Source organism: Sorex fumeus, unplaced genomic scaffold (genome assembly GCF_029834395.1).
Source record: "Sorex fumeus unplaced genomic scaffold, SorFum_2.1 ptg000093l, whole genome shotgun sequence".
Classification (NCBI taxonomy): domain Eukaryota; kingdom Metazoa; phylum Chordata; class Mammalia; order Eulipotyphla; family Soricidae; genus Sorex; species Sorex fumeus.
In genome coordinates this window covers 9,616,488-9,630,559 of record NW_026606150.1, presented here as the reverse complement: position 1 = coordinate 9,630,559, position 14,072 = coordinate 9,616,488, and the positions used below count along the sequence as shown (strand labels likewise).

The window sequence follows — 14,072 nt, the reverse complement described above, 5'->3', positions numbered from 1 at the left end:
TGGGGCGCAGCACCCCGCGGAGCCCGAGCTGGGGAGCGGGGCGGCGAGCTCCGATGTGGGCCGGGGCCGCGGACCGGACCGGGGCCACGCGGCGGGCTGCGGGCATGCGGGGCCGGGGGCGGGGCGGGGAGGGGGCGTCCGGGGCGCGGGGCGCGGGGCGCCCGGAGCGGCCGGGCCGGGGGCCGGGAGCCCCGGGGTCCCCGGGGTCCCCGGGCGGGCGGCCGTTTGGGCTTCGCTTCGGTTTCGTTTCCCCGCGCCCCGCCGTTCCGCTTCCCGGCCCGCCCCTCCGCGCCACCGGCTCGTCGTGTCTCCGCAGGGTCCGGCCTGCGCGCCCCCGTCCAGGCCCGACGCTGGCGCAACACCTGTGACCGCACGTGTGGGCACCGCCGCATCTGCCGTCACATCCCGTGGCCACGCTCGCTCGGCCACCGCCCTCGTGCACGCCCGTGACCCGCACCCCGGGACCGCGGGCCTTGCGCGGAGCCATGGCCCTGCGCCCCGAGAGGTGGGCCCCGCGGCCCCGCGCCCCCCGCGCGGCTGCGCTTCGGGGACTGGCTCCTGCGCGAGGTGAGCAGCGGCCGCTACGACGGGCTGCGCTGGCTGGACGCCGCCCGCACGCGCTTCCGCGTGCCCTGGAAGCACTTCGGGCACAAGGACCTGAGCGAGGCCGACGCGCGCATCTTCAAGGTGGGCGCCCCGCCGCGGGGGGGGGCTGCCCCACGACGGCCGCAGGCCCACGCCCTCCGTCCCCCCAGGCCTGGGCCGTGGCGCGCGGGCGCTGGCCGCCCGGCGGCCCCGGCAGCGCTGACCGCTGGGCGCCCGAGAGCGCGCACCGCGCCGGCTGGAAGACCAACTTCCGCTGCGCGCTGACCAGCACGCGCCGCTTCGTGATGCTCCAGGACAACTCCGGGGACCAGAGGGACCCGCACAAAGTCTTCGGGCTCAGCCCGGAGGCGGGCTGCAGAGGTGAGGGCTGGCGCGCCCGCAGGTCCCCCCGGGCCCGGGCGGCGCGGCCCTCGCAGCTGACCGCGTCCTCCCTCCCCAGGGCCGAGCGTTCCCGCGGAGGCGCTCCCCGCCGCGGCGCCCCCCGCCCGGGTAAGGCAGCCCCGGCTCTCCGCCTGAGGTCGGGGGCGAGGGGGGCTCCTGCGCCCCCGCGGGCGGCTGACGCAGGCGCCTCTACCCTGCAGGAGGCGCTGCCCTGTCCAGGCCAGGCCGAGGCGCGGGAGCCGCCGGAGGCCCGCGCCCCCAGCGCCCCCGCAGGCCCCTTCCTCCAGGCAGTGCCGCAGGGCAGCCTGCAGGCCCACCTGCTGGATGCCGCCGCGTGGGTGGCGCCGCCGGGTGAGTGCAGGGGCGGCCGTGGGAAGGGCGTGGCCGGGCAGGGTAACCACAGTCTCTTCCACCCGGCCAGCGCCCACTGCTGAGGATCTGGACCTGCCCTGGGTAGCGGACGTGGCCCCCCCCTGCAGGCCCCTGCCCCAGGTCCCGCTGGCAGGTGAGGACGAGCCTCTGGGAGGTGCGGAGGAGGGGCTCGCCAGGCCAGCTCAGGCCTGCCCCTGTCTCTCCCTGCAGGCCCCGCCCCGGTCCCGGAGCCCTGGCCCCTGGCAGTGGCCCCCGGCACAGTGCCCTCCACAGCAGCGGGGGCCGCGGAGCCGCTGGCCGGGCCCTGGGGCTCCGGGGTGCACCTGCCGGCCCAGCTGGGAGTCCTGGACGTGACCATCATGTACAAGGGCCGCACGGTGCTGCAGGAGGTGGTGAGTCGGCCCAGCTGTGTCCTCCTGTACGGGGACCCCGGCCCGGCTGCCCCCGAGTCCCAGTGCGTGGCCTTCCCCAGTCCCGCCGAGCTGGCCGACCAGAAGCAGCTGGCGTACACCGAGCAGGTGCTGCGGCACGTGGAGCCCGGCCTGCAGCTCGAGCTGCGGGGGCCGGAGCTGAGGGCGCGGCGCCGGGGCAAGTGCAAGGTGTACTGGGAGCTGGGGGGGCCCCCGGGCTCCAGCAGCCCCCCCACGCCCCCCCAGCTGCTGGAGCGCAACTCCGACACCCCCATCTTCGACTTCAGCTACTTCTACCAAGGTGCGTGAAGGGCCTGCCCGCCCCGGCCCGGCCCGCCCCCCACCCCGTCCTGACGGCCCCTCGCCCCACAGAGCTGCTGGAGTTCAGGGCCCAGCGCGGGGGCTCCCCCCGCTGCACCATCTACCTCGGCTTCGGGCAGGACCTGTCGGCCCGCAGGCCCAAGGAGAAGCACCTGGTGCTGGTGAAGGTGGGAGGCTCGGGGCCCCGGGGGCGTGGGGGAGGGGGCAGTGGCCCACCGGCCCCATGGACTCCCCTTGTGTCCGCAGCTGGAACCCAGGCTGTGCCGGGCCCTTCTGGAGGCCGCGCAGCGCGAAGGCGCGTCCTCGCTGGACAGCGGCAACCTCGGCCTCTGCCTGTCCAGTGGCAACAGCCTGTTCGAGGACCTGGAGCAGCTGCTCATGGAGCTGGGCCAGCCCGCCTAGCCGGCCCTCCCGCTGCCGCCCCCCCGCCGGCACACGAAAGCAGTCCCCGCTCCGAAAGAGAATCCGTGTTTGATAAATTAGAACACAATGGAAACCGTGTCTGTCACGTACATATAAAAAAGTCCGGTGCTGCCCGCCGGCCTCAGCCCTGGGCGCCCGCGGCGGGCGGCTCCTCGCCGGCCTCGGGCCGCCGGTGCTTGCGCATGTGGCGGTACTTGTCCACGTACGCCTTCACCAGGTGCGCCACCTTCACCGGGTTGATCTCCCGGCTCTTGCTGTGGCAGATCTGGGGGAGGGGCAGACGGTCACCCACAGCCCGGGCGCGCGGGCCCGGGTCCCAGGGTGGGCGTGCCCCCGCCGGCCCACCTTCTGCACGGCCTTGCGCAGGATGTCCTTGTACTCGTCCTTGGTCACCTCGCGCCTCTGGTAGAAGGGCTTGATGGCCAGCTTCACCTCCTCCACAGCCCGCTCCTGCGTGTGCAGCTTCTTCATGTACTGAGGGGACACACCTGTGACCGGCCGGCCTGGCACCTGGGGGCCTGGGGCCGCCGCCGCCACCACGCGGGCCCGGGGGCTCACCTCCTCATTCTTGGCCTTCTCGGCAGCCGGCCGCGGGGGTGCCGTCCTCTCCTCCGAGTTGTTGGCGGCGGTGTGGCCAGCCGGCTCGGGGGCTGCGGTGGGCCCGGGCACAGGGCTGGGCGCCGCGACCCCGCCGGCCGGGGGAAGGCTGCCCCGCAGGATGAACTGGACCATGGGCTGGCTGGCCGCGGCGGAGGGGAGACTGCTGGGGGGCAGCGCCGGCGCCGCAGGCAGGCTGGGGTTGTAGACCTGGGGGACAGGCCGGGGCCCTGAGCGCCTGTGGGGGGGGTGAGGGAAGGGGGGGGAGATAGCGGCCGCCGGCCCCACCCGCCCGCACACGCACCTGAGAGGGGCTGGCTGTGGGGAAGCCGGGCTCCGGGAACACAGGGCCGGGAGGCAGCGGCTCCAAGAAGGGGGCCTGCTGGGGGGCTGGACGGGGCCCCTCCTCCGGCTCCCAGGCCCCCTCCTGGGGCAGCTTCTGCAGCCTGGGAATCGGCGTCCCTGAGGGCAGACACGGGGAGGGTGGGACTGGGGGCTCCAGGGCACCCCCCGAGCTCCAGGGAGCTGGGCCCCGGGACAGACCCCACTCACGCAGGCCTCTGTCCCCCGCCTCCTGGAGGTTCCACGTGACCCTCTTCACCAGCGCTCGGCCCCGCAGCAGGGGGGGCGCCCCCGGCTCCTCCAGGGGCCCCACGGCAGGGCCCCCAAGCGGCGGAGCGGGGCTGCTGGGAGGGGGCTCGACGGCATCCTGCCGGGGAGGTGGTGGCGCCAAGCTCTCTCCGGGGGGCGGGACCCCCTCCCTCTGGATGCTGGCCGGGGCCTGGGGAGGTGGCGGCAGGAGTGGCCGCTCCGGGGAGGAGTCGGAGCTCTCGGGAGATGGGGGGGAGCTCATGTCGTCCAGTTGCAGGAGGAGGGTGTCACTCGCGAAATCCTCGAAGACGTGCCCTGCCTCCACAGTGTCGCCGTAATCCAGGTCCTCGGGGGGACACTCGGCCACCGGCTCTGGGACCGGGGGGGTCCTGCGGGGGCCCGTCCGCCTGGGGCCCCTCGGGCGCAGCGCCTCCCTCGGGCCAGACGGGGGGCTTGGCAGGAGGCTCGCTGCCCGGCGTGGGCTGCTCCGGCTGGGGGGACGTGGGCGCGACCGCCGGCTTCCTCTCGGGGGAGCGGGCCCGCGGCCGCTTCTCCCGGGAGTGGGGGCGCCGCTGTTCCCGCGACCGGTGCTCCGGGCTCGGAGAGCGCGACCTGCGCTTCCTGCGGTCGCGGGAGCTCGGCCTCTCCCTGGGCCGCTCCCGGCTCCTCTCGCGCTGGTGCCGGTGGCGCCGGCCGCGGTCCAGGCTGCTGGGGGGCGAGCTGCCCCGGGCCCGCGGCCTCTTCCTCCGGCTGCCGTGCGCGGGGCTGCCCGGGCTGCCCGAGCGGGCCCTGCGCCGGCCGTGGGAGCCGGAACTCTTCTTCCTCTCCTTGCTGCGGGCCTTGGCCTTCCTGCGCCGGGCGCGCTCACGGCTGCTCGAGTGCTCGCTGGACGACCGGCGGCTGCGCGCGTGGGCCCGGGGCCTCCGGCCGTGCTCTTCGCCGGGGGCCAGCGAGGCCGAGCGCGAGCTCCTGTCCCCGGAGCGGGAGCGCGAGCGCGTCCTGCGGTGCTCCCTGGGCCCCGCCCGCTGCTTCTTGGCCGCCTTCCGGCCGCGGGAGCTGGACCTGGAGCGGGAGCGGGACGGGGACGGGGACGGGGACGGGGTCGGGGCGTGCAGCTCCACGATGCGGTGGGTGGTCTGCGGGGGCTCCGGCTCGCCGACGGGCACGCAGGTCACTGTCCGCTCCTCGGAGCCGAAGAAGGAGCTGCGGGGCGGCCCGTCCGCGTCATCCCAGGGCGCGGGTGGGGCGGCGGGCCCGGGGCTGTCGGGGCTGCCGGGGGAGCGCGGGCCCGGCCCGAAGCCGCTCTGCACAGTGTAGGAGGTGACGCAGCGCACGGCCTGGTGCTCGGCGGGCGCCTGGGGGCTGCCCACGGAAATGGTGCGCGTGATCTCCGAGGGCAGGAGGCCCTGGCCCAGGCGCTCCGGGCTGCCGTCCGCGGACGAGGAGTCGGAGCCCGTGGGCTCGAAGGGGTCGTAGATCTCGCTCTTGAGCTGCTTGGCCTTGCGGATGGAGAAGAGGGGCGCCGGGTTCTCCTTGCGCTGCGCCTTGCTGTCCACGGGCCTGAAGGTGTTGCAGAAGCCAGGGCTCGCCGCGCAGCCGGCGTGTGCCGTGTTCCCGGGAATGTTGATCCTGAAGCTCTCGAAGGTGGCCCCCTTCCCTCTGCAGGGGGCCCGCGGGGCCAGAGACTGGGAGCCGCCGGCCTGGGCACTGGGTTCCTGCGGGCCCCGGCTGCTGGGTTCGCCCTCGGCCCGGGTGCCACGAGCAGGCTGCCCCGGGCCCTCCTTGCCCGTCAGGCGGCTGATGCAGGAGCTGGGGAGCTCGACGTGCTGCCCGCACGCGGGGGCAGTGGCCCCCCGCGGGCCCCCACTCTCCTCTCTCCTGATCTTTGGTATCCGTGGCAGCAGGGAGATGTCCGTCCGGGGAGGCCGGGTCGGGGCCTGCCGGGTAGCGCCGTCCGTGGGGGACCTGGAGCCACACCCGGGGGCCCTGGAAGACGCGGCCTGGAAGGGTGGGGCCGGCCGGCCATGGCCCCGTACGCAGGGACCTTCGCTGGGCTTCAAGCCGGGCCTGCTCACGGCCGACGTGATCGGAGTCTGACGCCTGGGTGTCCCTGAGGAGTTCAGCTTCACGGTCGGGACGCAGGTGGGGGCTGGCAGGGGTGGGCGCGTGCCTGGGAGGGGCTGGTCCGGAGGGCTCGACCCCCAGCTCTGCGGCCTGTTGTCTGGGCTGGGCGAGTGCCCAGCCCCACAGCCTCCCCCAGCTTTGGACGGCCCCGCGGAGGCGCGTGGAAAGGAAACTGGAGCTAGAAGAGAGAAGCGCCAGGCTGTCAGTCCCGGCACTGCAGGGCTGTGGAGACGTGTGTGTGCCTGTGTTCGTGGGGAGGTGTGCGTGGGAGAGGGCATGTACGGGGTACGTGTGCGGGCAACTGTGCGCGTGTGTCGGGGGCCCAGTGTTTGTGCAGACATGTGTGTGCGGGTGTGTGTCCACGTGGGCGTCTGTGTGGGAGGAGAGCGGGAAGGGGCACGGACACGGCACGCACCCGAGCGCTTGGCGCTGAGGGACCCATCCCGGTGGATGAACACGTCGGCGCTGCCAAGCATCAGGAGGCTCTGGCCAGACAGAATACTTCCCAGCAGGTCAGGGACAGGGGCGTCCACCTCCGGTTCGGGCGCTGCCGCGGGAACGGCCCTCCTGCAAGTAGACCAAGATTTGGGGGCCGGTGGGCAACCCTACCCTGTACCCGGTGCGCCGCAAACCGGATGCCAGGCAGGAACCCTCTGGGAAAAGGCGAGAGCTCCGGAAGTTGGGGTGCAGCAGTTCAACCTTCCAGACGCTTCTTCCAGCCAGCTGAGAGTGGACACACCCCACAGCACCAGGTACTGACACACTGGGGGCCAGTGCAGACTTCGGACGCACCTGGAGATGCCCATGGAGAGTGGCCTGGCCACAGGCTGGTGTGAGCGCAGGGCCGAGCGGGACAGCGCCGTCCTCTTGGTGCCCAGCGGGGAGGCAGAGTGTGGAGACAGGTCTTCACCACTGCCAGCAGAGACACGGACAAAGGCGCTGGTGATGCCACCTGACCCAAGACTGGGGCCCTGAGGGCACAGGCTGGAGACCCATCTCCTCAGCTCACCCCGGCGACGGAGCTCGCCCCCCCTCCGGGGAAAAGGAAGGAGCTCCCAGGCCCCCCACAATCACCTGTCGAAGGGGTCCAGCTCATAGGGATCCCCAAAGAGAGACAGGGAGGCAGCCCCGATGTCGGCCCGCATCAGGCCCAGCGAGGGCTCGGCGGGCTTGTGCACGGCGGGGATGCAGGCGCCGCGGGCTGGCCTGCGGAGCCCCAGCGTTCTGGCGATGCGGGAGCGGGCGGTGACTTCATTCTGGAGCAGAACGGGGGCAGTGTGGATGGAGCGAGCGGCGCCCCACGCACACACCGCCCCCCGGAGACCCCGTGACTTCAGCAGGCCCAGCCCCCACGAGCCCCAGAGGCAGCCTTTGTTCTTCCGCCAGAAGCCAAGACCCCGAGAAAAACTGAGGCTCCCTGTGCTGGTGTCTGGGGGAGGGCAGGGACGTGTCCAGGGGCCACACGGGCCAGCACAGACCACACTGGAACAAGATGCAGCCAATACCCACACCAGCACTGCCTGCACCTCCCACGGGACACTTGTGCCTCACGTGCGAGCACTGTGCCACCTCACACGAGACCGCTTCCACCTCGCCCAGGAACCGACTTCACCTCACGGGAACCGCCACCGCCTCACCCTGGACTGCGGCCACCCCATGCAGGAGCTGCTTCTATCTCACACAGGAACCGCCTTCCCTCCATCGACACAGGCTTCAGAACTCACTCGCCTCCCACAGAAGCCGCCTCCACTCCTCAACTGATTCTACCACACAGGAACCCCTGCCACCTCACGCGGGACCCCCAAAAGGCCCTGGAGTGCAGGCTCGCGCCCAACGTGCTCTGACGCACCAGCGTCACGGGAGAGTGAGCACTGTGCGGAGATCTCTACCTCCTGGGACCGGGGGCAAGTCCCTCAGCAGAGCCCCTGGCCCACACGCCCTTCCTCAGACCCGGGCGCAGCCCTACCTTGGGGCATCTCCCCCGCCTCTTGGCGCGGCCCTGGCGCTTCTTAGTCCTGGTCCTGGCGCCCCGGCTCCGCCCCGACTTGGCCTGCGCCTTCTTGCGTCGGCCTGAAAGACAGACAAAGCCCGCGCTCGACCCACCCCGGCGGCCCCCGATGTGCAGTTTGGGTTTGGGCAGGGGAGGCCAGGCCCACGAGACGGCACTTCAGAAGCGACTCTGGGCCGAGCAGTCGGGAAGAGCCTGGGCGTCGCGGCGGGGGGACCGCGGCGGCGGAGACTCCCCAGGAGACGCCCCAGTCGCGCCCCGCCTTGTCCGGACGGACAGGCCACAGAAGCCGCCTCGGCCATCAGGGGGCCCGGTGGGGACGAGTCACGGGAGCAGTGGACACCCCAGGACTCGAGAGCCAGAACCACGTGTGTGGCCGGCGGCATCTTCGGGGCCCCAGGAGAGCCTGTCGGCCGCCTCCTCCGGGAAACCCGCTGCCTCACCCCCACACACCGAGCCAGGCCAGCAGCCCCGGGACGCTTCTCTGGACTCGGCTCGGCCGCTGGAGAAAAATTCTATCGCATTTGTGACACAATTAGAACTTTCCATTCTGATGGCTACTTCCGGGCCAAGGGCGGCCCAGACACTCGGTGGTGACCCATCCTTTCTGGGGGCATGGACGCCCCGAGGGCGCCCACATCTGAGAGCCCCCGGGCTGGAGGAAGCCTCAAGGGGCTTGTGAAGACGAGGCCCAAGCGCACTGCTGAGGGAGCCACACGGCAACGGGCTGGCTTCTGCCGCGGGCCAAGGTCCGAGACGTCTGAGCCCTCGGCCACTGAGGTCACGCAGCCTGTCCAGACCGAGCCTGCCCCACCGCGTGGCCAGGCTACCCTGGAGGCGGCGGGAAGGGCTCTTTGGGACAGCCCAGCCCCCAGTGCCCCCAACAAGAAAAGGGGCCACACTGGAGCCCCACAAAGCCAGACACGAGCGTCACCCACAGACACCACCGCGGCCAGCAAGGCCCGGGGCTGCGGACAAGCCTGGCGCCAACACAGGATTCGGCTGCAGGGCGAGCATGGCGGGCAGTGCCGGCCCCTCGCGCAGTCGACCCAGGTGCCATCCCGCCACTAGTCACGGTCCTGAGCCACCGGGAGTGACCCCCGGCAGCCGGGGCCCAGGCCCACCTGTCTTCCTCCTCCGTTTGAGGGGCGCGCGGGGTGTCAGGGGGCGTTCGTACACTGCAGTGCTCAGCCCAGCAGCCACGGCTTCGATGGTCTCGTCCAGCAGCGAGGACATGAGGTGCCTCGGGACCTGCTAACACATGACAGGGGTGAGCGTGGACCCCTTCCCGCCGGCACGGGGAAGACCGCGCTCGCCCGCCTCCCGCGCCCCGCACCCACCCCGATGCTCCTGGCCGTCGACAGCCGGTTCCGGTTCACGTTGGCGCGGACCCGCTCGCTCTGCCGCGTCCTGGCGATGGCCCGGGTCCTGCCGGGGCGGGGCCGCAGGCGGCTGCTGGTGGGCACCACGTCAGCCAGCAGCAGGGACACCTCGTCCTCGCTCCCCGAGCCCGCGTCTGCAGGAAGCAGTGACCGCTGGGCAGGGCACGGGGCTGCCCTGGGGACCACGTGGCCGCCACCCCCGTCCAGACGGCAGGGCAGTCCCCGGCCAGGGCAGCGCCTTACCAGCCGCGGTAGCCGCCTCGGGGCCCCCGCATTCCGGACAGAACCACTCATCCACCGGCACCTCCTGCAGGGGGGGGTCCAGGCACTCCATGTGGTACCTGGGGGAACCGGGCCGTTACCACACGGTGTGCTGAGGGCTGCACCGGCCCGCCAGCTCAGCTCGGGTGCAGGAACCGAACGTCGACATCTGGCTCCCCTATTCCGGGAGCACTGGGCTCTGGGGGGTGTCTGCACACGCAGACCCCAAGACCAGGTGCCTGAGATGCTCAGGAGGCGTAGTCTTGCCCGCCAGGGTGTGCGCGGGCCTGTCTCCCAGGGCAGCCTCCTGTGGGGTGCGGCTGCAGCCCTCCGGTCTTGAGGCGAAGGACAGAACTCGAGAGCTCGGGGCTGGAGCAACAGCACAGCGGGGAGGGTGTTTGCCTTGCACGCGGCCAACCAGGGTTCGATTCCCAGCATCCCATATGGTCCCCTGAGCATCGCCAGGAGTAACTCCTGAGTGCAGAGCTAGGAGTAACCCCTGTGAGTCGCCAGGTGTGACCCAAAAAGCAAAAAAGAAAAAACTCGAGAGCTCTCCCGGGAACCAGGGACCCCCGACAGCCCCCCTGGGCATAGCCCCCACACCACCCGCTGCAGAGGCGGCAACTGCCCAGGGATTAGGCCACTCTGAGTGCTGCGGGCAGCGTCCATACCGCTGCCCCAGAGCCCCGGCTTGTGCGGAGTGGAGCAGACACACCCACAAAGGGCAGCGCTGGCCGGGTCGCTGTGCGGCTCGGGGGCTCTAGCCCCGTCTCCCAGATGGAACGCACGGCAGGAGAGGACGGCAGGGAGGCAGCTGCGCCCTGACCCCACGACCCAACAAGTGGGCAGGCGGCCGCTCACGGCGACGCTGTGCCAGAGATGAGTGCCTGCCCCCGGGGAGACGGCCAGGGCGTGACGGGCCCCAGTCACCAAGGAAGCCTCTGAGCGTCGGGGCCCGGCTGCCCACCATGGCGCCTGTGGGGGGAAGAGGGTCCCTGATCCTGGCACGAGCGTGTCAGGGCTCGGCCCACACTCACCCTGCGTCACAGCCATCGCACAGCAGCAAGCGGTCCTCGCGGTCGCTCCGGCCACACACCTCGCAGAAGGTCGGGTCCTCCTCCTCCTCCGCCGCCTGGGCCGCAGCGTTCTGCACCGGGACCTGGAGAGGGAGGCCCGCTGAGCGCCGAGGCCGCCCCGGCAGCCCCGGGGGTGCAGCGTGTGGGAAAAGGGCTCAGCAGAGAGCAAAGCAGGGCCCGCGGGTGTGGACAGCTGTGGACGCGGCACAGACCTCAGCCCTTACCCGCAGACCACCAGAACCTGGCAGACACTAAGGCATGCACTCGGCACACGGAAGGCGGGTGCATGCGCACACTGGCGGATACACTTGGGAAACGGGCTCCGGGCCAGCCACAGGGATGGCAGGGAGCGGGGGAGTAGCGGCCAACCCTAACCCCACGCTGGCCCCGAGCACAGCGGGGAGGAGTCCTGGGAGCAGACTGGGAGCAGCTCCCGACAATCACCGTGCGCGGCCCGAAAGCCAAGGTAAGATGTTTGGGGTGTCCTAGGCGGGACCCTGTCCAGGGTGTGGGCCTGGCGCTGTGGCCCTTCCCGGGACTAAACAGCGGGGCGTCTCGGTCTGTCCACAACCTACACTGGGTGTCGTGCCGAGCCGGGCCCGTGCCCCCTCCTGCGACGAGAACTGCAGCCCACCCGTGACCCGGCCCTGACACCAGCACGCGCCGATGCTGGGGGCTTCTCACCTTCTTCAGGACTTTCCCGCCGAACTCAGCCCGAATGCAGATGTGCTGGAACAGCGTGCGGTCCACGGGGCAGGAATTGGCGTTCTGTGACAAACGACGCGCTCAGGAGGCGGCCTCCCCGCCACCGTGACCCTCCCGACAACGCCCCTGAGCCGCACGCTTCTCCGCTCCACACGCCCAGGCAGAGGGACAGGAAGCCCAGCAGGAGGAGGCCGGTCTGGCTGCCCGCTGCTTTCGGGACGACGGCGACAGCACTCGCCCGCCACCTGCCCGCTCACACCCGTGGGACCTAGCTTGGCGTGAGCACGGCTGCCCAGAGCCGCAGTTCCGCCGGAAACGGCTTCTGTCACCTCGGCATCGGCACAGGCCGTGCGGCCTCTGGGCACGGCAGCTGACCCACTGGCCCCTGCCCACCCGTGAGCCCCGGGACCCCAACACAGCCCCAGTGTGGTCTCGCTTGCACGATGGCAGCAGTCATGCGCTTTCAGACCCCCGTCCCCTCATCGTCCCCAGCACTCCCAGCCCGTGCTGGCCCTCACTGCCCACGCGCCCTGACCTCTGGTCCTTCCAGCGATGTTCCAGGAAGCCCCCCCCCGCCCCGGCATTCACTGCCTTTACCCCATTTGCCCCAGCGAAAGGCAACGGAGACGGCCAACCCCTGTGGCTCCCCACGTGGGCCCTGGCAGCACCAGCACCACAAGGGGCCTGGAGCAACAATGGCGGGCCCCCGAAGCGTCTCTCTGGGGGTGCCCAGGAGTATTTGGGGGACCATCAGATGCCAGGGACAGAAGGGGGGCTCCTGCATGTCTCCACCCACGCTTTTCATTTTGGGGCTCCTGGCTCTGTGCTAGGGACCACTCGGTGGGCTCAGGAGCATTATGTGATGCCGGGGATCGCACCCAGGTGGCCCCTGTGCGAGGCAAACGCCCTTCCCGGACGCTCTGTCGCCCCCTCATCTCAGAGGGACCCCCGTGCTGAAACCAGCTGAGTCTGGAGCCCACAGGGCACGCCTGTCCCCAGCAGGCAGCCCCGAGCCCAGGGCGAGCCCAGATGCTGAGGGGCACCTCCTGCCTGGGGCGGGCAGGGCTAGTGGAACCCCAGCCTGGGAGCACTAACCGCACCCGGACAACCACCAGGAAGCAAGAAACACCTGACCTCGCCAGGGCCATCTCTGCCGCCGGGTGCCCCAGAGCGGCCAGCAGCTCACCTTGGACCACTCCATGATGCAGTCCAGGCAGAAGTAGTGGGCGCAGCTCTCCGGGGTGCCCAGGGCCTGGTCCCGGAAGGGGTTGAGGCAGATGGGGCAGCTCTCAGAGTCGTCGTCCGAGTGCAAGGAGCCCTCCGGCTCCAGAGGCCCCAGAGCCGCTGCCAGCGCCCCGTCATCTTCCTCGTCCTCGGAATCTGCGGACCGAGAGGAGATGGAGTCAGCGGGAGAGTGGGGACCGGGGGTCACAGGCTCTGCTCTCTGTGCAGGCCTGATGCGCGCGCGCACACACACGCCTCGTGCACTCAGGACTCTGCCCGCTGCTTGGGCCAGGACCCGTCCACCCCAGCCACCCCCCTACAGGGTCCCCCAGGCCAGCCTGGGAACAGACAGCAAGTCCCTCCCTCCTGGGGGCCTCGCTCTGGGTCAGCAGGAGCCACGGGCTGCATGCTGGAAACTCCCGGCCCTGGGGACCATGGGCACCCGGAAACAGGGGACCCAGCAGCCGTGGGACAGCCCCGGGGCAAGAAAGCAGGGACAGTGACCCCCGCAGTCCAGTCTCCACACCGCCGGGCTGTGCAGGAATAATGACCGATAATGCCCGGTCTCCACCATGGCCGGGCAGTGCAGGGACAGTGACCCTCTCCCTGCAGTGCCTGGTCTCTGCCACAGCCCGGCCATGCAAGGGACGGGGACCGCATGCCATGGCTCTGGGGTTCGAGAGTGCCCTCTGCGGCTGATCCTGGCCCCACTGCTGGGGGTCAGCCGCCCCGTGAGACGCTGCCGTGACCTCGGGGTGTGGGCGTGTGCCGGGTGGGTGCGAGTGGGTCTGGCAATGCTGGCTCTGGGCACACCCAGCTCACGGGCTTCATCGTCATTTCGTGCCATCTTCAAATCGACTCCTGGACCCGAGGCCGCGGTGGGCAGGGGTGAGGGCACCGGCTCACCAGATCCCTCCTCCAGGGCCGCCTCGTCCTCGTCCTCGGTGGCCGCGCTGTACTCGCTGCCCAAATCATCGTCAGAGTCCCCGCCGCTGCCGCTCTCTAGACAGGGGGGAGGCGTCAGAGCCCGCACTGGGGGGGGGGGGGCCCTTCCCCCACCCCGCCCGCCCGCCCTGGACAGGGCCTCACCCGCATCACTGGCCACCGCGGCCGGGCTGAGGCGCACGCGTCCATCCGGCGCCGCGCTTTGCTCCGCGAGCTCGTCCCGGCTGTCCTCCTCCATCACTGGTCATCGGGGTTGGCTCTGCAACAGACCAGGGCCACGTGAGGCCCCTCTCGGCCTCGGGGACCCGCACCCCCAGACAGCAGCAACGCCGAGCTGGCCTCGCCCTCCCGGCCTCCTCCCCACGGACGCGTGAACTCTGGCCCCAGATTAGGGCTGCTCCCCGTCTCACCCAGCGACACCCCGGTGCCCCAGGTGACCCGAGTTGGGTGACCTCTCACCCAGTGGCCCGGCCGGCCCTCCGTGCCACGAGCAGGGCCCCAGCGGCCCGCCTGCCCGGCGAGGGTGGGTTCTAAGCCCGCAAGCCAGGGTGCAGCTCGCGGGCAGGAGGGACAGAAACCAGCGGTGTCACCCTCGGGGGGCCTATCATACCCCAATGCCAGGTGCCGCAGCCCGGCAGGGAGCGCC

The 14,072-nt window shown here is 71.5% G+C and overlaps 2 protein-coding genes across 2 annotated transcripts; one reads left to right on the top strand and one right to left on the bottom strand.

Moving 5' to 3' along the window:
- Positions 1 to 325: 325 nt before the first annotated feature.
- Positions 326 to 2,569, top strand: IRF7 (interferon regulatory factor 7). Its single transcript, XM_056131600.1, is given in 9 exon segments — positions 326 to 533; positions 535 to 687; positions 756 to 966; positions 1,046 to 1,095; positions 1,188 to 1,338; positions 1,409 to 1,492; positions 1,570 to 2,070; positions 2,142 to 2,257; positions 2,337 to 2,569. Coding segments are annotated over 9 exon segments (1,470 nt in total). The 5' UTR covers positions 326 to 485; the 3' UTR covers positions 2,493 to 2,569.
- PHRF1 (PHD and ring finger domains 1) lies at positions 2,543 to 13,685 on the bottom strand. The gene is given in 18 exon segments (XM_056131841.1): positions 2,543 to 2,778; positions 2,859 to 2,987; positions 3,072 to 3,320; positions 3,415 to 3,572; positions 3,663 to 4,102; positions 4,104 to 6,003; positions 6,241 to 6,392; positions 6,618 to 6,737; positions 6,900 to 7,081; positions 7,792 to 7,895; positions 8,958 to 9,087; positions 9,174 to 9,349; positions 9,459 to 9,556; positions 10,514 to 10,635; positions 11,237 to 11,320; positions 12,444 to 12,637; positions 13,388 to 13,483; positions 13,571 to 13,685. Coding segments are annotated over 18 exon segments (4,572 nt in total). The 5' UTR covers positions 13,665 to 13,685; the 3' UTR covers positions 2,543 to 2,634.
- Between the last annotated feature and the right edge of the window lie 387 nt (positions 13,686 to 14,072).